Genomic DNA, 27,698 nt, shown 5'->3' on the forward strand with positions numbered 1-27,698 from the left:
TGAGCTACTTGAGTATTTGATTCTTAAGACTGCTCATTGCAATCATACCACAGCTCTACAAACCTAGATAGGAGAAGCAAACACACTGATCATGCATTGCTATAGCTGTTCCTAGGACTTTCCACCCCAGCTGAACTACAGCTTTGACAGATACCATGCCCTGCATAAGGAGATCAACAGTTGATAAAGCATACAACCTGCGAACTAACAGCTAAAATAGTAGTATTACCAGAGACAGGGCTTTCTCTATCATTAGTTCAAAGGGGGGTACCCTGTAGCTATAGAAGCCTGGAATGATAGAAATACGAGTTCTCCATTCCATTCTTGACCCAGCATAGCAGCAATTTAGCTACAGTTCCTTTTTTTTTTTTTTTTTTTTTGTAACTTACTGAATAACAGTACAAACACTTCTTATTATTGCTTTTATAAATGTAAGGCACACTGTTTCTCTGCAGTATTTCTCAGCACTTAGTTTCTTTCTATTTCCACTAATGACTCTGTACAACTTAAAGAAGTGGCATCCCAGGGTGCCCATTTGGCATGCAATAATCAAAACAAAATTAGCTGCAAACTAAACAAAAGAGTGGGGCTGGTGATATGAAATTTTGTGAGAGTCTGTACTACAAAAAATAGCAACATTTTACACCTGAAAAGCACAAATCTCATTTGAAACTTCACATTGTGTCTAACTATATATAATTTTATAGAGTTCCTTTTGTGACACAGACCAGGCCTACTAGAATCATTTATCTGAATAAGGAGACAAACTGCACAGCTTGATACCAGGGATAAACGCACCCCTCACGCCCCACTAGCAGGCTGTGTTGCTGATACCAGTCTGCATTGAGAGCAGGTGTACAGACAGAATATGACACACTTTGAAGTGCTTCAAAATGACAATCCAACCAGTGTGTTATCAGACAAACAGATCTGTACCAGGTATCTCCTTGCTATATAAGCTGGAGTGACAAAGAAAAGTTGAGGATCAGAGGAACACTGAAAAAAATAGATGCCTCTCTTGTTTTGCTCATCAGGCATCTGAAAGCACAGAGCACTTACTTCCTTCTTTTAGAAATGTCTCGACTATAAACTGTCTCTCACATTCTCTCTCTGACTGTACCTGGGGCATGCTGATGCACAAAACTTTAGGAACAATACAAACATTATAAGATCTATATGTTCCACCTCTTGGGCAGCTACCCAGCCTCTTGAATAACTAAAGAAAAAAAAAACCAAAATAACCCCTTGTAGTTAGTTCTCTTACCAAGTCAGTCTGTGAGAGCAGATACACTGATTTCAGGAGCAAATGGCCATCTTCTACTTCCCCTTTCTGTTGTAACAAATGCTCCAAAGCCAGCCGAGCTTCCTCTGTTAGTACAAAAACATTAAACTTCAATTCCCTAACGAAAGGTGAAAATACTGCATTGATCTTTTCTTAACAGATCTGACAGGTTTTATAAAATTATATTAGCAAGAGCCTAATGAGGTGAATGAAAATACATGAAAGGGTTTTGATCCAACATCAGGCTCAGGATAGCTCATGTAAAGTACTTTTCATAAACTGATGAGTTTCACTGGGAATACCATCTCAGTTTAGGAAGTTTGCCAGGTGAGTGGCGCAAAGAGCACGCAACAGCCAACAGGAAAGCCATGTGGGGCTAGCAGTATCTTTCCCATTACAGAAAGCACTTCAGAATGTTAAGTGTAGCCTACTCTTTCACTGCATAGCATCAGTATTATAAATTTCAACCCTCACATTCCAAAATAAGGTCAGCATGTCATACAAGATCAGATCTTCAGCATAGTCATACAAAGCCAATGCTAGCTGACACCTACTAGAAGATCTGGTTTGCTACATATAGCATTTTCTATTCTTTTTCTTTCCCTCATCTTAAGCGTATTATGCACCACAGAGGACAGGCAATGACAGCAAACCCCCAGTGGATGTGCTATGGGATCATTACCTGCAGATTTGCCATTGACGGTCCTCTTAATCTCCTTCGTCAGAAGCTTGGAAACCTCACTGGCTAGCAGCTGAATGTTGGGGAATACAATTACTCCAGCGGACTGTTCCCAGGCCTGAAATCCAAGTTTCAAAAACCGTTTAAATGTTTCTGATAGGGCATGTCTTTGATGGATTGAGAAGTACCAATAAATACAAATAAAACTAACATTCCCCCATAAAATTCCTGTGTTGTTTGTCAAATGCCTCTTAATGGACTGGCAGAAGCACTAACACTACAAGCACAGAAATCTACCCGGAACTAACGTTTGAATCATGCAATGCATCTGCCAGACAGTATTTACTTTATTTTCTTCAAAGGATACAATCAAAAGTGTGCGAATGTCTGTCATAGCCCCTGTGCCAATAATTATTTGTATCAAAAATCATGCTAATGCTTTTCAAAGTTATCTGTACCTTCTTGTTCTGCTGAAAGCAGACTGAGGAGAAGCTATTTCATTCCTACACAGAGCAACCTGTAAGCAGGTAAGCAGAGAACAACTCAGGCAACAAGGCAAGTGCTTTCATTTTATTTCATTAGAGTTTCACCTAATTGTCTTCTCTGAAAGTGCCTCCTTTTGGGGGGGGAGGGGGTTGTGGGATGGCTACATGAGGGTGAAATGCAGCTGCACAGCATCCCTAGTAATTCATTTTAAACAAACCAACAATATTATTCAAAGGTTCACAACAATGCTACCATTGTGCAAAAGTTCAGTTATTACAGATCAGGCCACTAGCATTTTGATTTAATTCTATGGGTGATCATGCTGTGAGTCAGACACTAACCCTTAAAATATGGTCTCCTCTAAAAATATATTAGTCTTTGAACGTATAAAGATCTGTATCTGGAAGAAAATCAACCTGACTCCGTTCCAGGATGTCTGCCTTAAGGGGAAAATCAAGTAATGTGATGTCAACCTAATCTGTTCTCTCTTCCTCTTAAGCCTGGCTGTTTCTAGATGTTTAAGATTCTGCCACGAGCTCCTTGTCTGCTGTTACCATCTGTCCTTCCTATTCACAGACGGGGGGAACAGGCATCAAAGTACAAATTCCCAACTGTTTTATAGGGCATTACACTAGGATTGCCTGTGCTGAATAACAGACTGTTTCAATGTAAAGGAGAATGACGTTTCTCTCAAGTTTGAGTAGTGCTTAATGGAGAAATGCTAAGTTGAAAGCCATCCATGTAATAAAACATTCTAATACTTTCTGAAGCACCAAGCAGGAAGATGCAGAGGTCACATTAAAATGACTTCCAGCCTACTCCTAGATAGCTGACATTTTTCTCTTTTCCTTCTTCTTGAAGAAGTGTTGGTGAGTAGTGAGCCTCCACATCTCAGCTGGCTCCTGTTTATTGCCCTCTCTCTCTAACCAGTAAAATCCAAACGTCCCAGACAGAGATGCATTAGCACCTGTATGGTTCATCACGGAAAGGAAGACAGAGATGAAAATCCTCAAGGGAGAAAGAGGACTTAAGCAGAGACCAGTTAAGTAGGAAGAAACAGGGTAGTTAATGTAACTAAGAGCTTAATAACAGGTACAACTTGAACAAAGATGTGTTTCCCAGGCCAGATCAGGCCAGACCAGGGACTCAGCACAAAGCAGGAAGCTGTTACAAGAAGGAAGTAAAGGTTATATGGGAAAGGACATGAGGACTCAAAGCTAGGAGGCCAGGTCTTCCACAGTATATTACTACACCAATGATGCAAGGAAAATTGCTCTAGCCATACATATGGTCCTAAATGCCAACAAAGCATTGCAAAACTCATCTGATAAATTTGAGAAAAGGGAAGGTAAGGAATCCCTCTCTTAAAACACAAAATAATAAAAGCATTAAGCTAACAAGAAATGTTCATTTTCAATATATTTTGTAACCATAATATCCTTCAGAAATTTAAAATAATTACTGTGCTTCAGCAAATCAATTCCTACAGCTTGCAATACACTACTTAGAAAAGGGGGAGTGGGCAGTTTGGAGAGACTGTACTGTAGGAAAGCCATCTTAACTGGGATCAATTTATATCTTCAAAGCATTAAGGATGTATTCTTCCCACGTAGCTTCAAGAGGAGGGAGGAAAGGAACTCTGAAAACTGTCCTAGGAAAAACAGAATAACTTCATCCCATTCCAAATGAAAAAGTTGCACCTCATTGTCTCAGAGAAAGAACAGTGCAATCTGTAGTAAGCTATTTAAAAAGTAGAACCATGAAATAAAAAGGTGTCTCACTACAGAAAACTTTAACGTTATCAGTCCTGACTCTACTTTGAAGAGTACTATTTGAAGACTGAGAGGAGAACACTGAGCCTTTGCAAAGCCATAATTCTGAGAGCTCAAAAAGCTGCAGTGAGCTCACAAGAGAGCCAAGTCTGTCCATGCACTTGTAGTGCCATATGCAAGGAGAGAGACTGAGATTCATTTTCAGTGGCAGGCACACACACACAGAGAAACAGTACTATTCTTCAGATATGGCTCTTGGTTCAGGAGAGATACAACTCTACACAAACAGATTCAGAAGATGAAGCTGTGAAAAGTGAAAGTTTTACTAAGTCATTACACAAAATATGTAGGACAATTCCGATTAAATGTAAAGATCACTTCTGCATCTCCAGGCAATATACTCATCGCCTTTTCAGACCTTTCAATTCCTTTAGTCTGTACTGCTGTGGATGATGGCAAGCTTGCATTCAAACATAGCAGAATCTTTGCCGTAGCCCTCACCAGATCCTACCAGCAACTCAGTCTGCACTGAATCTGTTTGCATCACACTGATACAAAGGGTTATCTCATTCAGTACTGTTACCTGGCACCAGCACCTATAGCATTTTCAAAGACCTACACTGCACCAAGATTTACATGCTTCACAGACCCATGCTTCATCTAGCTGAGTGAAATGCTTTTGACTGTCTGGAAGTTATTTCCCTTTTGCCTCTATGGACAGCAAAGATTTCATAGCACAGAGCAAAGTGTTCCCTGCACACACATTTCAATACATTCTTTGTACAACTGCCACTTTTTGTGTCCCACACCGCTCTCATATAGACAAGTACCAAATCTAACAACATTTCTTCCTCATCTGCTCATTACTTTTTAGAAAACTGGCTCAGGTACGTAGGGAATGGATAGGTCTGTGTTTGGTCACCTAAGAACACTGAAAACACCGTACAGACAGATAAAATATGCCATCATTAAAATATGGTTCATGAAAAAACAAGCTTTTATTTTCTTTCTGAAAGGCTTACATAATGAGAGAGTGCAAAATCTCAGACTCTACACCCATAAATATAATAGGTAATTCAGGAGAAAAAACTATCCTTCTATACTACATGGCCACAATACATTAAAGTATGCACCAGGTTTTCTGCCTTTCTCAGGATTATGCTATGCTCTCCTGCCACTGTATAGGTCACTCAGACAGCTCGCTTCATTTTTCACACACTAACAAAATCAACCAATGACGCTCCCATTCATTAAAAGACTCTTCTAGGTTCACCTTTCAATATTGCCACATTAGAAGTTGTTGGCTGATGAGAGATCTAGGGAACATGGCAGGGTAACCTATTAGCTGAAGTGTTCTACTTCAAAGCTCTTTTCTCACCCACAGTATGACCTTCCGCTTTTCATGCTGCAGTTTCCCTATCTGTAACGACACCTCTCTCAAGCGCTAGAATTAGACATCAGTGCTGCTGTTAACCCCAAAATCCTGCCTTTCACGCTGTACCCTTGCACTTCCCCAAGCTAGCCGCATACCACAGTCACATTTTCCCCAGACTGAAACTGTGCTCAGCCTCCGCTAAGTAAGAGAATAGTGGAGGCATACATGAAGTATCCACTTCACAGGGTACTCACCTTGAAACACGCTTCTACCATCAACATATTCCAGCAATGAGTAGAATTTAGCCATTCACATAAATAAAGCCATGCTCCACTATACACTTTTTTCATGCTAACACAGCAGGTTGGTTAGATGAGAGATGAACAAGAAACTGTTTCCTCAGGCTCTCAGTGAAATCAAATACCCACCTGCCAGCTAGAGATCATGCACTAATCAACTCCATTGGCAGTTAGGGTGGCCACAAAACACACAGAAGCAGAATCTCAATGTACATCCTTGGCATCTATATCAAAAACAATAAGTAGAACAAACCTTTAAGAAGAGGGGAAGAAAGTCCAGCAGCCTTCTCTGTTGCTCCTCTGGGATGAGAAATGGAGCCACCTGTTCATACTCTACAAATTGTCTGCCTAGAGTCTCCCACTGGAGAGTATGACTCTGGGGCATCTTGTCCTTTCCGTGTGCAGGCTGTTCTGGCACCTCTGATTTATCAACATCATCTGGGCTTTGCTCTTGCTGTCCTGCTTTGCAAGGTGAATCCTCCAGCTGCCACATCAGCTCAGCTGCTTTGTCCATGCTGGAATCAGAAATGAAGTTAATGACATTGTGTTATTTACAGTTGGCATCATCCCATACTATCCCATTATCTTGAAAAAATAGACTTTGATAGTCATAGTGATTGGAGTTAGCAAGTTCATAGGCATGGAAATGCTTGCAGCCACTGATTCTTTTCTACTTTTAACGGCTAAGCACACTGCTCCTGGACAATACCATTATCACCTTGCAATCATATGAATGAGCTCTCTCCCAAGAGACATGCATGTTTTTTTCTACACAACTCATACGGGCTTTGGCAGGACAAACTGATAAACCAGGTAGGAAATCTGGATCTTAGATCCAACTTTGCTACTGAGTCAGTCTTCAAGTGCCTCAACTGTAAAAGAAAAATTGTAACTACTACCATAATCAGATCTACAACAGAAAAGCACAACAGATCCTGGTTATAAATTTCATTAAGTATGAATGCTAATCACTGTGCACCACACTGCCTGCAGCAAGCTGATGGTCCCACAAGAGACCTAAACCTGGATGCAAATACTGATCCTTCACACTACAGAGGACGGTAACTCTACTGTGGCCTACACTCAATTCTTCACTAGGAAATGGAGGGCTACGAGATTTTCATCAGTCTCCAACGGTATCAGTCTGGAACTTCCTACCTCAACAACAGTTTGTGTTTCACTGCTGTTGTTTTCCTTAATTATCTGTGTCAGGACAACACATCACACTTTTTCTACTCACAGGGCTGACTGTAAAGAGTAAACAGGAAGACTGTTCCTCGTGACTGTGTGGGAGAAACATTTGTCATATGTTATGCTTTGCCCTGCTACAGGATTTCAGCCCACTTGAGTCATCAAGAAGCTGTACCATGTTCTGAAAATGCCTGGGTACTGCTCTACAGAGTCAATGAGAGCATAGCTCAGAGACAGTTTTTCAAGGAGGCTGCAACCACATGCCAAGTTGCACCATTCTCTTATCTAATGGAAACATCTTGCCTTGGAAACTACTCTAAGCTTAAATCAATGCTAAGTAACAAGTAACCCACTCCCATCGCCTAGATTCACTTTGATCATTTGTATTAGAAGCTCAAAGTCTTTCACAGAGGCAGTCATTTTACAGATGATGAAACTGGTGCAGAGAGGTGAAATGCAGTGCTTATGGTTACATCACAAGATCAGCACCTGAGCAATCAATGACGCTACCTGAATAGAGCCAAAAATATTTACCAGTTTCCTCTCTTTCTATTCACAGTTTACTTAGCAAGCCTTTCTTCCTGTTTGCACAGCTAGGAAAAGAGAACAGCGCTGCCCCTCTGCTGGGTGAGAAGATGTAGGCAAGAGAGGAATCCTCAGAGGTTCTCAGGGCTGAACAAACCCAGGGACCTCCGTCGCTCCTCATACACCTTACCCTCTAGATCTTTCACCATCTTCATAGTCTTCCTTTGGACACTTTCTAATAGTGATATGTCCTTCTCATGTTGTGGCACCCACACCTGCACCCAGTACTGGAGGTGAGGCTGCACAGAGAAGAGCAGGACACACCCTCCCCTCTCCACCCCAGGGTGCGGGTGGCCCTTTTTGCTGCCTGCACACACTGTTGACTCATTCAACTTGCCATCAGCCGAAACTGTCTCATCCTTTTCCATGGGGCTGCTCTCCAGCCTCTCATCCCACAGTCTGTACACATACCCAGGATTGCCCTGTCTCAGGTGCAGAATCCAGCACTTGATCCTTTTAAACTTCAGGCAGCTGGGGATTGCCCAGCCCTCCAGCCTGTCAAGATTTCTCTGCAAGGCCTCTCTGCCCTCAAGGGAGCCAACAGCTCCATCCAATTTAGTATTATCTGCAAAATTACATTGTGCGCATTTGAGATCTGCATCCACATCATTTATTAAAGCACTGAAGAGAACTGGCCCTAAGATGGAGCCCTGGCAACTACGTAAGATACTAACACACTGAAATCTTTAATCTCCAGAAGTACATGAAAGCAAAATAAAAATTAGAATTTACCTCCTTATGTACTCCAACTGCTGAGATCACAACAGACAGATTAAACTAAATATCAGATCCATTGCATAGTATTAGTCTGTTCTCTCCACTTGCATATTCTGTTTTATATATTCTTTGTCCTAATAGTCCTTCCTTGGATCTACAGTGCCATTTGGGCTTCTAAGTCCTTCACATTTTTCAATCCTCATGGAGGATAATTATTCCCCTGTATCAATCACCACGTCACAAGGCCTAGGAATCAAGCATCTCTGGGAATAAGGGTAAATTAGATAATTTGAAAAGGTTTAATCTGTTGACTTTCTGCTACATCCCAACATTTGTCCTAATCCTCATTTTAAATTAAGGGCTCCTTTCAGTTTTGGTAAGTTATAACTATCACAATGATAGAAAAAGTGAGTTTGAACAGTAATGATTTTAAAAAGACATGAAAGTGAAAAATATACAAAAGAAACCTAATGCTATCATTTAGAAAGTGGTGTCAGGTAACAGAGAGGAAGTGGAATTTACCCCTGTATTTTCCCTTTTGTTCTAAATGAAGCTTGTGTGAAATCACACTGCAGTTTGGCTTTGTCTTTTCAGACTGATAACATAAAAGGGAAGAAGGGCTTCACCAAAGCTCACAGAGAGACAAGCAATGTTGAACTAAAAGCAATACACTTGACTGAACAAGCATTATTGTTTTTTAAAATACACATTTTTAATTAACAATTAATTGTATTTACCTGAGATTTTGACTCCCCCCACAGTTTAAAGGATGATCTCATAATGCAACAAAAATCCTAGTTTGCACCACAATCAAGAAGTTTTCTTTAACATTTAAAATCATTTGTTATCAGAGAAGGGTCTCACAGTAAGATGGTTGACCAAAACACAATGAAGTCTGATACCAAATTTCAGAGTGTCTGCAAAAAAAATTTAAAAAGGAAATTTAAAACCTAGGACTCTGGTGGCTGTCAGAATCACACAGCTCACAGCACCCAAAGAATCCTGCAAAGCCTCTTTACAACCCCTTTCCTCTTCTGGGCGGCCAAGATAAGCCTGCTTGTTGAACAGTCATGCTAGTCAATTTTTTGAAATGCTAAAAATAGCTATTTCACTACCTCCCCCAAAAAACTGTCCAATGCTGTAATATCTAAGCTGTGGGAGGTATTTCATTTCTTTTACTAACTGATTTATCCTACAAATTCAATCACAAATTCCCTCTTTGTAGCTCATACCATTCTGTCCTTACAGGTATCAATAACAGTGCCTCAGAACCAGCACTGTGCCAGACTATCTACTATTTTACTTCTGTACCTCCTAATCACGCCTGTTCCTTCTACCAAACTTGCACTATCTCATATTTAAATCTTTCAGTCCCAAATCTAGGGATCATACTTGATATATTATTTCATGAGACAAAACTAAAAGGCACACCAACAAGATTTATACTTTGATGTCACACTATTTACCTTGTCCCTTATAAGGACTGCAAAGATTTCCAAAAATATGCAAGATTCAGCTTCCTACCCATCTTTTCCAGATTCTTTTAACTGTAAATTGTTTGAGAAAGGGATTTGCTCTTCATAACTTCTGGCACAGCACTTCATACAATAGAGGCCTAACCTGGTTGATGATTTGAACCAAGCACTGACAAAATGCAAAAATACAATGGAGTTTTGAAACACCTGTCGGCTTAACGAAGGTTGAATGATGTTCAGAGAACAAAGTGCAGTTCAGTAGGAAACAGTCCTCACTTTTTCAGCAATATAATTTCAGCATATTTCAAGAAAGTGTAACTCTACCACTGCCAAAGGAGTCTCCTTAATTTACACTAAAATATAATTTGTCCAAGCATATCAATATCTTTGAGTATATTTAAGTTGGACAAGCTTCTGCAGTACAACCTCTCAAAATCATTATTTCAGTCTCGAACACCTAAGAGCATTTATCTTTACTTTTAAGAGCATTTTCATGTAATTCAAAAATGGACATAAAAGTGACTTAAGCTGTCTCTCATGCGCTCACTCTTTATTTTTTTCCTGTTTTTAAAAAGTCATGTCTAGATATCTATTTGGGAGCAGTTTCTTCTCTGATTTGTACATGCCCCTAATGAAGCCAAGAGAGAAGCAGCTCAGGTATCAGCAATACGTGCTTTTGAGGTGTTCTCCTCCCTGCCACTGAAGAGTAAAGAGAGCAATTCTAGCTAGTGACAGATAAAATAGTTGTACAAACTCAAAGGAACTAGACCAGGGCAACTGTGTATGTCTCAAAACAGTAGCTCATTAGATAAGGACCAAATCTAATGAGTTTCCACTAACAGCAGCAACAAAAAATACTCTCTTAGCATTCCTAGAATGAAGAATGCAAGCAAACAGCTCTGCTTTTTCTTCCAACTTATGCTGCTTTTGCTGTTAGAAAATGATTCTACCACAACAAACCAATTGCAAATCATGCTGCAGTTTCTTTCAACAGTTAAATCTGTTAATTTTGCTTTCACAGAAAATAGCATGACATACCTGGGCTCCTAGATTCAGCAGCTCCTCTTACAGTCAACAACCACATCCAGACAAAGAGAGCATCACTGCTTCTGTCCTATTAGGCACCTTGGTGCACGCCGTAGCTCCCACTCTGTTCTTTGAACTTTCCACTGTGAATCACTTGATGAGCTGCTGCGCTTATTTCCTGAGGAAAGCAGAAGTGAAGAATAGCAAATGAACCACATGTTCAGGACCTACCAAGCTCCCAAAACAACTTAATTCAGCTGAAACACAAACCTATCAGGCATTGCATCCCTCTGCCTAGATCAAGAGTAACCAGGAATTTTTCCTGCATACCATATTCACAAAGAAAAGTGTGTGAGGAGTTTTACTTTTGTTTTTAAATTGAAAGTTTACCAACTACAGGAATGTGGCACCACAAAACTCACACTCTGCACAGCTTCTGCACAAAGCACAGTCCTTCCTCAAATGCAGTACTCTTAAAATAAATGTATGTGCAAGCTGAGTTGAATATTCAAATCTGTGACCTCTCCACTGAAGTGGTCACAGCAGCTATTCAGATTACGAGGCAAACAAGCACTGTAAACTCCACTGACAATGTAAGGAAGCTCTGATTAGCCATGAGGTGGTAGAATATGTGGTCTCTTTGATTCTTTTGTTCTTCATGATATATGTGAAAGGCTCTAATTTGTTTTTAAAGGGGAGGTGGTGTTTAAGCAGTTTTATGGAGGAAATTTATTTTCCAAAACTGCTTATGCTAGAGAATTTTAAAATTACCTTGAGAATTAGTGGGACTATGGCATTGCAGTGACTGAAACCTAGGAGATTTTCCTCTAGGTAGTTAAATCCATCAGTTTTCTGAAAATATTTCCTTCGCTCAAATGCTTGAAAAAGCATTCAGGAGGAAAAATTACTTTCTGTTCCAACTTAAACTCACAGCAGTACTCTGACTGGAAACATCTAACGTTTCAAAATGTAGAAGTAGCAAGGCCTGAAGGGATTGATTTCAATGCTGGATACAGTTAGGTCATGAAAGTGATAGGACGATGCCTGTAAAACACAGGGACCTCTCTCAATGCAGTGATGTTTCTAGCATAAACAATACTAGCAGATTGTTCTCATCCTTTATTGTAGAAATTTTTCAACAATAGAGTCGGCAGCAAAATCATGGCTTTAGTTCATCTCTATACAGATTATATCAGAAGTTAAGCAGCTCTTTAACACTGTGTAAACATATGAAGTTCTCAGATCCTAACAAAAATACTCTGCTCCAGACTGTACAGACTGTAGTGTTAAATTGACCAGGATTTGGAAAGAGCTGGGGTTGTTCCCCCTGGAGAAGAGAAGGCTCTGGGGAGACCTGAGAGCAGCCTTTCAGTATCTAAAGGGGGCTGTAAGAAAGAAGGGGACAGACTCTGTAGCAGGGTCTGCTGTGATAGGACAAGGGGAAAAGTTTCAGACTAAAAGAAGGGACATTTCAATTGGATATAAGTGAAAAAGGTTTTTACAACAAGGGTGGTGAGGCACTGGCACAGGTTGCCCAGAGAGGTGGTCGATGCCCCATCCCTGGAGACATCCAAGGTCAGGCTAGACAGGGCTCTAGCAATCTGATAGAGCTGTAGGTGCCCCTGTTCACTACAGGGGAGTTGGACTAGATGACCATTCCAACTCAAATGATTCTGTGATTAGCTAGACAAATTGTATTTGATTGGAAAATACATGCAGATATAAGTTCACACTCTGAAACAGCTGCACATAGGGGTTGTAGCTCCAGTGAACGTGGCAATGGCCACTCTGGTGAGCTCAGCTGAGAGCCACATGCTCAGGCAGCTCTGAGCAAACACAGAGCATGTACCCATGGAGCCTGCTAAAGATTGTGCCAACACGGCCACTGCTTTCCTGCCTTCGGATGCTCACCTATTTGCCAATACTTTCCTAGTCACAGTCTAAGTCAAAATCAGTAGTGAGATGAATAGAAGCACAGAGACACTGAAGAGAATATGAACATCATCCCAGAGAGGACACCATTGTTTTCTCTTTCCCAGCTCATAAGCAAGTCTCAGTGTTACCACCAGTGATCCATTTCCCCCTTTATTGTTGCTTTAAAAATCACAGCATCACTTGCAGCAGCTCCTCCAATGCTATTTGATCATTGACCATTATTTTTCAAGAGCCTTCTCCTACCTTCTGGTGCACCCTCCCTAGACACTGCCTGGATACAAGCAGCCACAACGTCATTGGCAGACCTTTAATCCATGCAGCAGAGGAAGCATCATTTCTTGTTTTCATTCTGCACTAACTGCTGATGGGGCTGAAAGTCCAGAATTTCAACACACCCTCCCACTTCATCTCTGCTTCACTGGAGCAGAACAGCTGTAACCAAATTATCTGCAGTAAAAATAACACAAGAGGTAAAGGCAAGCTAATAGCTAACGCAGTAGGAAGTGGTGCCACGACTCCCCTCATCAGTGTAAGCCATTTACATTAATTACCCACGCACCCACAAAAACTAAGGGGAACAATCCTTACTTTCTTAGACCTTCCCCACACCCCAAGTCTCACAGAAAAAAGGCACATCTCCTACTCACCTGCATTTATATCTGTGTGCACAGAAGATAGTACAAGGGACTCCTCCTCTTGGTAAGATTTCAAAAAGCCCACTAATAACCTCCTAGACTAAGGAGCTAGCTCTGCCAACACTGGTTATAAACAGCCCGCTGATAAGAGCAGCACTCCAAGGAGATCCTGCACAGCTCAGTGGAGATGAGATGGCACATGATGTTGATAACAAGTCAGACATCAGTGTCTTTTAGTCCTCAAAAACTGCTGGAACCAAGACTGGCTTAGCCTAAATCTCCAACTACAAGACAAATACAAGGATTGAAATAAGTAATCTTGAGATTCAGCCTCTCTAGTCCTTGAATGTCTCACATAAGCTGTGCATAACACAGTCACAACTGCACCAAATGCAGCACAGCTGTCAATCTAAACAGGCAAGCCTGAAAGTATACAACAACCACTTAAGCCCTGTTACCATTTCTACCACTTCTAGATTTTCAGAGCAGGGATGACACTGTCCATTCAATCTGATCCAGAAGTAGTGCATTTCAGGAATGGAAGAGGTATATGGATATTCCTATTCAAGAAGCTCTGCACATCCCACCCAGCATTGTCAAGAAAGTAACCTAGATGCACCTCCCCACGCACACATAATTACAAGTACCCAAGCTTGTGTAATCCAGAATGGCCTCACAAGACCAAAGTCCATCTGAGTGTTTCCTAAGGTTACGCAACATGACAGAAAGCAGGCATTTCAGCTACAGAAAAAGTTAGCTATATTAAAACAGACAAAAAGAAAGAGTGAGATTCTCCACAGCTGTCATTCTTTTACAGCTAGCTCCTTCCTGTCATACACCTTAGCAATCATGCAACACCAGGCAGCCTCAGGCAAGATCTGTAGATAGCCTCTCTCACACCGCCAAATCACATCCTCTATGTCAATTCTTGTTAAACTTCTCTTCGTCACTTCAACCTCCACACACAAGAGGAATACCACTTCATGCCTGTGCAGCACTGAGAGCACCCACAGCAGCGTATCTTAGCAAGAAGTATGGGTAGCATCTTGAGGCTGGAGTTCAGTGTCTGCTGGTGTCTCCTGAAATGCAGTGTGCACATTTCAGCACCATTAGGTTCACCAAACAGCTTGAATGGTTACACCAAGATACAACCAAATGTTCTGCAATCTTTTGTAGAGTGGAAACAGTAGAGTTGAATAGGCTGATAGTTCAACCCAAATGGGATGGAAGTCTGCTGTAAAGCCCTTATTTCTCCCCCTATCAAGTTTCTCTCTCTGCAGGCATAGCAAATAAAGTTCAGCTCATGTTGTTGAGACAATACACTTCCTGCCTCGCCTTCATAGTCTTCAACTGAGAAAAAAAGTGTGTTAAACATCTCTTTCAACACAGCACTGTCCAAAATTCGAGCTAGTTGTAGGGCTTTGTTTTTCACCCTACATCGTTCCTGCTAAGATACTGTTCCATTTCATCTTTCTCCCCTCACTTCAGTGAAGGAAGCTGGCAGTAAGAGAGTAGAGAAAGGCAACACAAAAATTTACACCATTTGCTTAACTACAATTTTCAATCATCAGCAAAGCTTCCCCAAGGAGTGACAGAGACACATCACCAAAAGAAATGCCTGCAGCCTGCCTGCTCCTTGCCTGATGGCTCTCCCACTCACCCAGGAGGCTGAATAATCCCAGAGGTGATAGAAAAGGTGGTGGAGTGTCAGCATGGCTGTGTACCATGGCCTTCTCGGTTCCGGCAGCCATGGGGCACAGGTGTGAGCCAGGCAGCAGGGGCCCTGATGGCATGGTCTCTCCTTGTGTGAGAGTAAATCCAACAGCCTTCTTCTTAGAAGTCAGCCTAGAGCAGTGGTTTTCAAATTTCAAACTGCATTCTTTTGTTTCTGGGCATAACTGAACACCACCAAAATTATTCCAGCTAGTGAAACAATATCAACTTCTAAAAACACAAGAAGAAAACAGCCACATATAGAAATTAATTTGTAAGAGATGTCAAAACATTCTTGTTTGAACAGTGTCAAGCCAAACATTTAGATCAAATGAACAGATTTTTTTTTCCAGAAGAATAACATTATCGAATCTTAAAGTTCATCTGGGAAGTTGCTATTTTCACTAGATGCCACCTACTGATCAGAACTATGTTGTGCAGGAAAATGTTGAAGGCAGCTTGATTAAACACATGATCTCCACACTGGAAGGCACATTAATCTAATTAAGACTGAAGAAGTTGAAAGACTAATGCAACATATAATGGCATGCCGTTTTCGCCCCTCCTGTACCTCAGACTAACTTTCAGCAACATGGTACAGAGGAATTAATTTTTTTCAGGATTATGAATACTCAAATTAAAGGATCACGCTGCAGAAATCGTGTAGCAAACCATTTACAAAATGGTAAGTTAGACCTGACCACCCACTGGAAACCAACACTCTCAGACAAAAACACAAGATGTAATTACATAAACATACATTGTTCAAGAGCTGTTTCCTCAGAAGGTTTACTTCTCTCACTCTGGAGAATGAGCAAAGCTTCTTGAGAACACCACTTTGTTTAAGCCTCAGAAATCTGCCCTACTTCCTTTCCAACACCCCCATTTGTTCCCTGCTCAGCCTGAAGCAGCCTTTCTTGTCAGAAGAAACCGGGAGCCAGAAGGTCAGGCTCAACCAATTATGCAAAATCCTTGCAATGCACGAGAGCAGCCATTTTCCACCTCTGACATGTCCCCTGCTAACAACATTTTTTCCCCCCTTTTGTAGCTCCCAGTTCTATCTATAAACTACTGCTCCTGACCTTGCTCTCCTGTAAGCTGTACTCCCAGACGGATTTTGCATCCAGAAGGGCTGCTTTCCCGCAGTGATAACTACTCAGGTACCTTCAAATAGCTAATGAGTGTGCTTATTGAGCTGTCAAACCTTACTCATGGATAAGCCTGGCTTTTCTACAAATATTCTTCTAGCTCTTAGAAGTAGACTCATGCATCTTCTCCACTTTATATTTCTTTATGTACAAAGCTAATACCACAATAACACTTGGTTGCTAGCTTTTACTGTTTTACAAGATTCAGGGCGGAAGCAGAGGGGACAAACTGATATAAGCAGTAGGTTTGCTACCTGAAATGCTCTTGTTTAAAAACCATCTTTGAAGCTACGTAACTCCTTGGGAAATGTGTTTTAATCTTTTCCTATGGAAGAACTGCTTTTATGGCATTCAGATGATTGTTCTAGGCTAGTATATAAGAGGGGGGGAATAAAAAAAAATCAAAGCTTAATTTATAGCCAGATTCTACATTAGTGGTTTCTTTTCTACTTTTAACAGCCTATAATGGTACTGAAAATTGCTGCTTCTGCTACTCAGCAACAGAAATAGCATTAGAGCTGGAGTGAATGCCTAGTGCTAAACATGTGGAAATAATCTGTTAAAGAAGTAAAGTCAAACAATAAGAAACTAGTCATTAGCAGTATTTTTTTTATTATTATTTTAGTGTATTCAGCAGAACCTGAAAGCACAGCTCACAAATTAGTGGCAGAGACTGCTGCCACGTGGAGTTGAAGAGGAACTGGTCAAAGAAGCTACCTTACATAGAAGCTCACCACAAGAAGGAAGTGCAACAGGCTCCTCAGCAGCTACTTGTCAGATAGGAATCCCTTTTGCTGTACTACCTTTCCAGGGTGGAGAGCAGTAGATCAGAGCCAGCACCCCAAACTCCTTCTGGAAGGCTGCAAATTAGGATGCCAGTCTAGACAATGGGTCTCTGGGGCTGTCTCTGCTTGGAAGAATTGCCTCTCTATAAGCAAAGGAACGTAAATGGCAGAGTAAATGGAACGTAAATGGCAGAGTTCACAAGGAGGTCTAAGGAGTCTTACTAAGAGTAAGAGTTCTCTCTTAAGAGTTGTTAGGCTGCACAAAGAGAGACAGCAGCCTCGAGGTGAGACTTATACAATTGTTTCATAGCTCAGTGCATCTATCATTCATTATACAATGTGTAGAGGGATGTGCGCTTGCCTGCTACTAAGAAAGCAGAATGTTCTAAGGTCTACCTTGTGCAAGTGAGGGATAAACATGCATTCAAAGTATAATCTGAAAGGTTTATGCCTTCTTCATGTAAACTATGCATCAACAAAACTAGTCCCAGATTCTACCTTCAGAACATTGACAGAGTCACCAGCATCAGTATAAAAAACCTGGTCAAAGTCGGTCCCCTTACTTCTGTCTTAGTTTCCACAGTTGGAGGAGTAGCTGAGATCGGATCTATCTGAAAAATCCTGAATGCAGGTTTATGATTAAATATTATCCTGGCTAGGCCAGGATCTGCTGGTATTTTTATTTCTATTTAAGTCCTTATCCTTTCCATTAAACTTTTATTTTTCTTAATTGTTATTCAGGTAAGAAAAGAATAAAGATGAAAAAATTCAATTAGCCTGCCTTTCACCCATACAGACATTCCTGCAAGAGATTCAGATCTCTTCGTTTCCCATGCAGCTATTTCGTTCATACACACCGTAAACATAAAACCATACCTCAGAGCCTTTTATCTCCCAGCCCAGCTCCAGATGTTACCCAGTTGGTTGGTGGGTTGGGTCTCGGAGGTAGCACCAGCAGCCTTCGTTCTGAGAATCAGCGTCGGCACCTTCCCCTCCGAGTGTCACCAGGTGGCAGTACAGCAGAAAGGCTTTCAAGTCTGCTGTCGCAGAGCAGTTTTCTTTGCATCTTCGATTGCCTTTCCTCAGTCCTTTTTAAATAATGAGACAGGAGAATGCATTACCGCACAAAATATAACAGTTTTATTTCCTGAATTTACTTTCAGCAATTTGAGCATTTATAGGATTATACTTTCATATTCCTGCCAGCCTTTGGAATGGATAGGTTTCAGTCGGGCACCCACTTGGATCACAGTAGTTTCTTTTGACCCTCCCCATTCTAGGGGCACAGAAGTGACCACTTCTGCTGACCAGCACGCAGCAGAGCAAGTAAAAGATCGTGAGTAAATAATGGAGCTTGGTGTGGAAGCGAATTACTTATAAACTTGAGCAGCTTTGGCAAATAGTTTCAGAGAAAAAAATAATCGGGGCAATTAAAAGAAAGGTGGCTATTTTCCCCCCCAATATTTTTGAAACAAACCTAGCTGTTTTGAAAAGACATTTTGCATTTAAACATTGAACAAACATGTAAGTAAGGTTAAATAAATCATCACATAAAACAGCATATACTGAGAATCCTGAGACAAACGTAATTTGGAGTGAGTTAAAGTAATGATCATGTCTTTCAGAGGGTTATTTTGTTGTTCTTAAGTAACAACAACAAAAAAATCCTATTCACACAATTGCCATGAGAAGTTCAGGTCTGTTCCTGTAAATCCAGAAATACACTTTTCAGAGTACGTCATTTCTTCACAAGCTGTAAATTCCCCGTGGTAACACAAGTTTAGGAACCATCTTCTTGAGGATTGAGGACCATACTTATTTGTGCTATGACATTTCTGATTTTGAAATGTGTTATTTCGCTGCAGACTCATTACACTGCAGCTGTTTGAGTGTATAAACCTGAACAACTCACACAAGAAATTGTACTTGAGAAGAGATTCATTTAGATACACAGCTGGATAGTTCAAATAGGTCTGCTCCACATATGGATACTGGGGAAGGGAAAGGAAAGGTGTGTGTCAGCCACCAGGAAAGAGTAATTCTTGGAAAAGAGATGTTGATTACCAAAATTAGAGCACTTTTATTAGAACTATATCCGATCTAAACTGAATGCTGATTTTATAAGAACATTATCCCTAAATGATAGCCCACCCCAGAAATGCTGATATCATTATTTAAAAGAAAAAAAATGCTTTTCACATTTTTCAATTAAATTTTGACCCAAAAGTATTTACAATTTTCAGGTCACAGTTTTGCTTAGTAAGTAGAAGTACTTGTTTTAAACCTACTGGATAGCACATTTTTCTTCTGTGCATCTTGGAAAAAAGTTACAGTCTAAGCAGTCAGTATTACAATCTGCAATTTACAGGCTGGAAAGCAGAGACATTTAAAACTGAAGCGACAAGCCCAGGGCCACAATGCCAAGCAGTGAGAGAGCCAATGATATTACTTGGGCCTCCAAGATCTGAGTCCACTAAAGTCATTAAAAATTACAGTTCAATTTTATTTTCTTCACCTCTGCTTAAAATGATTTGAAATAGAAAAAAAAAAACGCATCAGCGTTAAAACAACATAACTTCTGATTTTTTTCAGCTCACTTCATTTTTCACCTAGCCTCCAGTTTTTCCCCTAGTTTCATTTTGAATCAGATCTGCCTAAATAACTGTATTTTTGCCTGAGACAGCAGGAAGAGACACGTTCCCAAGGATGCCAGTCTCAGTCCCCAGTGTCTCAAATATGCATGCACTGCTCTTTGGCTCCTGCTGCTAAAAGAAAGAGAAAACAATCCATTCTGCAGCGATAGCATTTAAGTTTTAAATAATGCATTTCTGTATCTCCTCTCTGAATCGAGGACCTCATTTCTTCTAGGCCCACAGATAGAATAAGTGATTGCCCAAGTTATTGCTTTTTAATGCAGCTGATTCAGGAAGTCCTGCAGCTCCTAACTAAAGAATATATCGCTGTCAATTCTCTCAAAGGGGCAGGAAGGGTCTGGAATTGTAGAGGAATGGATTAGTGAAGAAAAAAACAACACAGTAATCTCGCCAGGCTTTCAAATCCCACCTGCCCCAAGAACATCAAAGCAATTCAGAACAATTTTGTTGGGATATCTGAGTGAGAGCAGTCTGATGTCAAGATACAACTGGATGCATAGCTGTGTAAACAATACAATTAGAATCAGGGAGGTATGGCTGTGTGGACAATACAATTAGAATCAAGAGACTCAGGGTAGACAGCAGATCTAGCCCAGATTTAAACACACATCCTTCTTTTACTGTGAAGTTTGAGGCTCTGTGCTTTGCTCACCGAATACAAAAATCCAAATAGCATGATTTATTCCAATAATTTCTGACCTGGCAGGTCAGATAAGCATGTATTTTGATGCAGGGCACGTGAACAGACAGTCATGATTTCAGTTACACTAATGCCATTCTTCATGGGAGGCAATTAATTTCCTGATTACAATGCAGAGAAACACTTTGGTTCAGGGAAATTCAGAATTCTTTTCATATTTATTTTCAAGAAAGTAATCATATATTTGAAAGAGGCAGTGATAAGGGGAAGACCCTCATCCGTTATTTCCCTGTTTTGATAGGTTTCACTCCAGTAGTAGGTCTGTTAGATAAAGGGCATCAGAAAAGCAAGGGTTGAAAAAAGTACCATTTTGTTAGAGCAACAGATATAGCAGCCAAAAGCAGGTTTTCAGACAGACTCAAAAACTGTGGAGAGAAGGTTGCTCTGGAGGTCATTTACGCCAGCCTTCTGTTTGGAGCAGGTCTACCAAAGAAACTAGACTAGTCCAGACTTCCCAAAAGACTTTGGACACTTGCATTCTGGATATCTGTCCCAGTACTGCCATACAATCTGGTGAAAAAGTTGTCTTTAGTCTCCAGCCCAAATTTTTAAGCAAAAAGCCACAGGCATTGTTTTTTTGTCTTAAGTTCTACTCCTACTCCCAAAGAGCTTTTTATTACATGATCTTTGAAACTGTCCTTTTACTAACTGATTGTGGGCTGCTACCAGATCCTTCAGAACAGATATAAAAGGAAATAAGAACTGGGAACATGGTTCTCCTCACAGTTTATGATGTCCAGAGAAGTCTAGAGTCTTTGGATTTGAGAGATGTATTGTTTTAAAGAGTTTTCACATTGATAATCTAAGCCTTGCTTGCTTCCAGTGAATGAAAGTGCACTGCAGAACAAAGTCAGAATTTTTTTTTTTTTTAAACAGATAAAAGTTGTCTAGGCATTCTTTTGTCTCCTTTTCAATTAAATTGCATAATGACTTGTTGGAAATGCAGTATTTCTGATAAGGTATTGCTTTTCAATAGTATAGTGCACACATTCAATATGATCAAAGACCATGATGCATATAGTAAGATAAAAAAAAAGGCATATTAGCATCTTTGATATTTGTCAGCAGTAAACAAAACAACAACAAGAAAATACCAAGTCAGGTTTTCCTTATCTGCTATGAAGAATATTACACAATTCTCTTAAAGCAGGTCACTTCAGCAAAATACCTAATCCTCCTACACAAGGAACACACTTTTAAATGAAGTCAAGTGGTTCTCATGTAGTTCAGAGTAGTAGAAATCTTGCAGGGATATAGGTTCCTTTTATGTGTGTTCATCACTACAGAGGAGTGAAAAATGAAAGCCATCTTCAGCTGTTTGCATTATGTCTGCTTAGTAAGCTTCTTACCTCATTGAGGTCTATGACAATTGTATTATAGCCTTCTCTCAGATTGTGGCTACTCCCTAGAGAAGCCTTCTTATAGGCTAAAACAAGAGATGATGTTCCTGACCTACTTGTGGAACATGACTAGATGGAAAGAAGCAAACAGTAAAGGATTGATAGAGATACTCAGAAATTGCCTAGTTTCATTGTGCAAAATATTTAAAGTTATATATAGTTTATACGTCTCCACTTTATCCATCATTACTAAATATCCTTCCATGAGGTCACAGTTCTGCCTTCGCTTAATCTAGAATTGTTTGGTATACTTACTGCCTCCTTAGAAGCATTACCTCCAGGAAACCCAAGATATCAGTAGACTCATGTGTTCTCTTAATTCCAACTCAAATATAAGGAAGTTACTCCATTGATCTCTTGGCCATACATAATCCCCAAACTCAAGTTTTTCCTAAACTAGTAGTTTCTTCCCCAGAAATACCTTTGAGTTTCCAGCTGTTTCCAGAGTAGATCTGGAGCATCTACACAGCAGCCTTCTCCACCGTGCATTATCAGGTTACCATGTACAAAAGACTATTTCTAAAGGAGAATAAGAATTTTCTCCTCATGGAGAAAGTATTTTTTACTGCCTCCTAAGACCTCCAATGAAAGTGCTGATCATAAAAAGCTATAAGACCAGTATAACATTATGAAAAGCACATAATTGTGGCAAGATCCCAGGCCACAGCAAGTGAGGACCCACTCGCACATGACAGCAGAGTACACAGAAATAAGATAAAGAAACTCCCAGATAGGTAGGGATCTCCAGAGGAGATAGCCTTTCCTCCATTGCCAACCCATAAATGAAGCCTGGAAAGGGTGGATCCTGGCCCCACTTCTCCCAGTCACTCAGATACATTGCTTACACCTCAGCTCCCATGGGTTGGCCCTGCCTTTCTACCAGATGTAGAATCACTGTTTCAAACCATGACTCAGCATTTCCACTACAACCAGTGATCATTTTCATGTGGAAAAACAGATGGAAGCATCCTCAAGAGGTTTTGAACTGGTAATCAATTAGCCTGGAAGTAAGGGTCATACCTATCAAACTGAAATCCCTTCTAGTCATTAGATACTTGAAATGATATCTATTCACAACCCAGTCTTCCGTAAGAGATTTTCTGCAGTTCCTATATACACAGTTATTCTGGCTTGCCTTGTAAAGACAATGCAACAGCAGTTACTGATCTGAAAATGCACTCCATGGTCTTTCTTGCTCTTTGGACCCTTTTCCATAAATGCAATTTTATATAGTAAGAGATTCTAACCAAAAAAAGTTGCAATCTAAACAAACTCAATCTGGATTTCAACGTTGCCAAAGTCCACAGTGATTAGATCTTGGGCTTTGATCCAGACCCATCTTGCTGATGAGTAAGAAGAATATATCTATCAGCTAGTTACAACAAGTCCTTGGCCTGTCTATGGTAGCAGAAGATGAGGAGGAGGAAAGAAGGCTATGCCTCATAGTAATTGGTGGGTGACAGCATGTTGTGCACTCAGCCTGGGGAAATAGAGATCCATTCAATTCCCCCACACAGATTCAGCAACTTCAGTGGCCCACACACTCTTCTATCCCAAGCACACAACGTATTTCATAGCCTCCAGCCATCAACCTTGGCGCCAGCAGATGAATCATTTCTTCTATGAGTGTCCCCACTGCAATAACTTATTACCATCCTCTGCATTTAGATAGTACTTGCCAGTCCCAAGTTTCAAAACACTGCATGGAGGCGTATAGGGCCAGGGGCTCAATATCTGGTGTGAGACCACAGAAGATGAGTCAGCATTACAGCTTGAGGCCTTTCCTCTACACTTTACTCAAGTTTCCTAACCTTTAGGCCACATTATCTGCCTTTGTTGTGTGTTAGCAATCAGTGGTAAACACTTGTGACATACACAATACATTTTCTACATTCCAAGTAGGTGACAGATAATTATTGAACACATTTATTTTTAGCTTCAATTAAGAAGTAGATAATAGCTTTTCTCTAGTCTTCAGTCAGCTGATTCTTATTTTCTCTCTCTCTAGATGGTTATTGCTCTGTGACACAGCCATTCTAGATTTGAACCTGCATAAAACATAACCATAAAAGCAGTACTTTCCAACAACAGGTGAGCACCTTAACATTGCTATCTCAAGTCATCAGGAAGACCCTCTCTTACCTCAGATCATCCAATCATAGAAATCTTATTGCCTACAATCTTATAGCTTCCCTAATCTTTTTTTAAGAGGCATAGTAAACTAGATCCTCTTTAGCCTAGTTATAGAACAAGATTGGCAGAAACCAGCAGCAGCCCTTTTGTCCTCTAAGAGAAAAGGAGGAAAAACAAAGCAGTATAGGGCCCTCATTGGGCAGGGTCAAGCCCCCTAAGACTACCTGAGATGAGTAGGTAAGACCTTAAAATAATAGATTCAAATTAGAGTCCAGATTATTAAATAAGTTCATTACTGATAAGGTATATCTAAGAGTAGACCAGGAAAGCCACCCACAGATCATGGTCAGAATTAGGTTGCAATTAAGATTACTAAAATCAAATACTATCTAAAAATCACAAAGAAGACACACAACCAAACTAGCAAGCTAATCCACAGATTACAGCTAAGACTCCAGTATCTCAACATAACTATGCTACAGATCAGTACTCTTACAACCTAGTCCAGACATACAAATTCAAGCCTGAGCTTAAGTAGAGCTCAAGTAGAGCTCCCGGGCCTATGGAGCTTAAATAGAGCTCCTGGGTCTATGAACAGACAGTGTGGGGTGGAGGCCACAGGTGAGATGGGTCAACTTCACTAAGGCTATTAATGCACTTGAGGGCACTGTAACTAAACTTAAATTCTGCATTCTTTAGGTTACAATTAGTGTTATTCACAAGTATTTGAAATTATTAATACCTTTGTCATTTGGAAAAAAAAATCTGATTCAGAAAGCTTGATAGAGATGCTAAGCTAAATTAGCTGTTACTAAACTTTTTCTCCTCCGTTACATCATCTTTTAAACAGTGTCTTTTTGTATAGAAAGCTGTATATGTGTTTGTATGTGTGCGTATGGAAGGAGCATCTGGTAGTGGTGTGGGAAAGATGCAGGTGGAGAGGTGACCTTGATTGTAGATAAACCAACATGCGGAATTAGCAGCGCATCCCTAAACCTACTCTAAGAGTGGGGCGCTCTGGGATGTGATTCTGTGGTGATAGTATAGCTCAGGGTGACACAACCCAAGAAATCAGATATGGGTAGAGGCTCTGAAGCACACAGGAAAACTAAGACATATGCAAATCATTGAGATCTGTTGCTCTAGCTATCCTACTCAGTGTAAGTTCAGTATATAGGCTTCAATAATTAAATATTCCTGCAAGCTCTGGTATTTTTTTTTATGCTTGTTGGGTTACCTTTCTGTGTTTCTTTCGGGAAATATTTTATTAAATTGTCAGAGTATAGCACTGCAGTCATCAGTAGAACCACGTGCTGGAGGTGTTTTTTCTCTCCTAGCTGGCAATTTGTAATAGCTTTTGCTTTCCCTGACAGTTTATTTGCCCAAAATAGTACAGCTGGGAGATTCAAATACAAATTTCTTATATTTAATCTGTGGAAAATATGGATTCTTTCAACTTCTTAAAAAGTGATACAAATGATGTTTGTTTTGAAAATTACTTTAAGAAGCACTGATAATGTTCATGTCCAAGCAAAAAATTTCAAGTAGGAACAAATGGAATACTTCTGTTTACAGTGATTACTTTGTTTTCATTTAATAACAACAACAACAAAAAACTTCAAAGCTAGCATTTAGGGTTGAACTTGGCAGTTATTTGAGTTTTTTCATTTCAGTCATGAACATGATAATCAATTATTTATGTATATATATAAACGTCCTTCCCTAGAGAGGAAATCAAAACTCTCATGGTCAGTGACTTATCTGGATAAAGTGTCACAAGTTTCCCCCATGGTTTAAAGATCAATTACCTTTATTTCTTGTTATGTGTTTCTGTACACACCTTCTGGTTTCCTGATCAAACTGCAAAATGATGCATCAAATCAGGCAAGAAAAGCTAATAAAAATGGAGAAAGAAAGATCTGCTGGATGGTGGGAAGAATGACTTTTAATCTAGGAGCTGAGGTTGGATAGGAAGCCAGAAGTGTAACTTCCCTCAGTTCATGCTCTTGCTGTCTATCCCTGCTGTGTCAGGACACTTGCTGAGCATGTTGTCAAAGAGATCACTAGTGCGCTTCTCTTCACCATGCTGAAGACCAGTTAATAGAGATTATTAGTGTGGAGGTAAATTTAGGAGCCCGTGTATTCTAAACAAAGACAGCTCTTCACATCCCACTTCCAGCAGTGTGTAAATCTGCGATAACAATCATGAACTCAACAAATTTAGTCATTTCTAGACATTTGGAAAAGCAGGAAAAGGTCCAAAACACCTCAGCCACTGCTGCAGCCTGCAAACTGAGAAGTACAGTCTCTGCAGATGGCCAGAGAACCTCTTTCACTATTAGAGATATAATTTCATGGACAGTATTCAGGATCCAAGACATGATGAATCTTCTTTGCAGAACAGCAAGCTGCCAATCTCGGATGCTTTTTGTCAGCAAGACTCAGCAATACAAACCTGCAGGGCGTGCACTTTGCCAGGGAGATGTTTACCTGCTTTTCTACACTGCAGAAGGACACACTACACAAGAGATGGGATTCGTCAGGAAGGGGGGTTATGCTACGAGCAGCCCAAGGGCAGGATGTGTCAATTACTCAGTTGAATTAAATTATCATCCAACTATGTATTTATAGCTTATGCATACTACTTAACAGTATCTATTTCATCAACTGTCTTTTTTGCATTCCTGACTGCAAACTTCGTCTCCTACCCAAGTTGAGGTGATGGAGACCTTAGAAAGGAATACAAAAACTGATAAAGGATAAGAGACAGAATGATGTCTCTGCCTTGAACCCATCCCACCAGTGCAGGGAAGAGCTATTTTTCTTCACTGCAGTAACTGTGTTTCAGCTCCCGGCTCTCGCCAGAATCCCTCCCCAGAAGGGCTGCACCCCCTGTGTGCTCCCTGCACGCCGCACTCAGCAGGCAGCTCTCAGCGGCAGCCCAGCACGCCTTTGCCCTGTGGACCAGAGCACTCTGTATTTCTTCTAAGGCACCACCTTATCAGATGCACAAGCTCCTCGGCGTGTGCTTTGTGCCCTTATTTCCCCTGGCTTGAGCTGGGAGACATTCATCTTCTGATGCTTGTCGAATCGAAGTATCTTTTGAGCGCGACAGGAGGAAGGTGCAGAGGGGGGATGTAGGATCAACGCTGCTCCATGAAAGAGGCATATTAATAACACTGATGCACGGCCAATTAGCAGGAGGAGCCAGGTCCACCCCTCGTGTCTGCGTGCTAGTGATTTATCGGCAGTAATTACCGAGGCACTTAATGCTTAGTTTGGATGGGAATTAATTCGAGGCCAGATAAATAATGCATTACGGTTTATTTAGCCCCACGTGAAGCGTCGCCCCTGAGGCAGAGCTGGGAGCGGAACAGCAGAAAACGGCGGGCGATGCGCGGGGCGGCGGCCGGGCGGGAGCATGCTGAGCCCCAGGATCCGGCAGGCCCGGAGAGGTGAGTCCGCCCGGCGGGGGGGGGACGCTTCCCGGGCACCCCGCTGGCCGAGGGGAGGGCTGGGGGAAATGAAGGGTAGGAGGGAGGTGACCTGTCTGGCAGTCGTCTGCAATGTCAGGGCAGCACAGCATGGATAATTCAAAAACTGAATTCTGTCCTGGGACTTGACGGAATCTTCGCACCCCCGTGGTTTTTGGTGATGCTGTGTTCCTAATGATGAAATTCTTGATAGAGGCTGGAGACAGGTGTGACA

General features: G+C 40.8%; 2 protein-coding genes across 9 annotated transcripts in view; one reads left to right on the plus strand and one right to left on the minus strand.

The window, feature by feature from the left end:
- The window catches only part of WDFY4 (WDFY family member 4), a 130,675-nt gene extending 112,593 nt beyond the window's left edge, over positions 1-18,082 (minus strand). For 2 of the 5 annotated variants that reach the window (XM_021398007.1, XM_021398003.1), the window contains exons 1-6: positions 11,158-11,314; positions 10,900-11,065; positions 9,124-9,303; positions 6,147-6,408; positions 1,965-2,079; positions 1,265-1,368 (exon numbers count right to left, since the gene is read on the minus strand). In XM_021398007.1, the coding sequence (XP_021253682.1) occupies positions 1,265-1,368; positions 1,965-2,079; positions 6,147-6,407 (480 nt within the window). In that variant the 5' untranslated portion in view covers position 6,408; positions 9,124-9,303; positions 10,900-11,065; positions 11,158-11,314. Of the gene's footprint in view, positions 1-1,264; positions 1,369-1,964; positions 2,080-6,146; positions 6,409-9,123; positions 9,304-10,899; positions 11,066-11,157; positions 11,332-17,979 lie in introns of those variants that run through there. The other 3 variants (XM_021398004.1, XM_021398005.1, XM_021398006.1) reach the window with 3 other exon arrangements.
- The window catches only part of ARHGAP22 (Rho GTPase activating protein 22), a 149,988-nt gene continuing 140,666 nt past the window's right edge, over positions 18,377-27,698 (plus strand). For 3 of the 4 annotated variants that reach the window (XM_021397808.1, XM_021397806.1, XM_021397807.1), the window contains exons 1-3: positions 18,377-18,439; positions 23,866-23,948; positions 27,322-27,445. Coding sequence is in view for 2 of the 4 variants with exons in the window: in XM_021397806.1 (XP_021253481.1) it covers positions 27,412-27,445 (34 nt within the window). In the remaining 2 variants the exon portion in view is untranslated. Of the gene's footprint in view, positions 18,440-23,865; positions 23,949-26,906; positions 27,446-27,698 lie in introns of those variants that run through there. The other variant, XM_021397810.1, reaches the window with a different exon arrangement.

This window comes from Numida meleagris, chromosome 5 (genome assembly GCF_002078875.1).
Source record: "Numida meleagris isolate 19003 breed g44 Domestic line chromosome 5, NumMel1.0, whole genome shotgun sequence".
NCBI lineage: Eukaryota > Metazoa > Chordata > Aves > Galliformes > Numididae > Numida > Numida meleagris.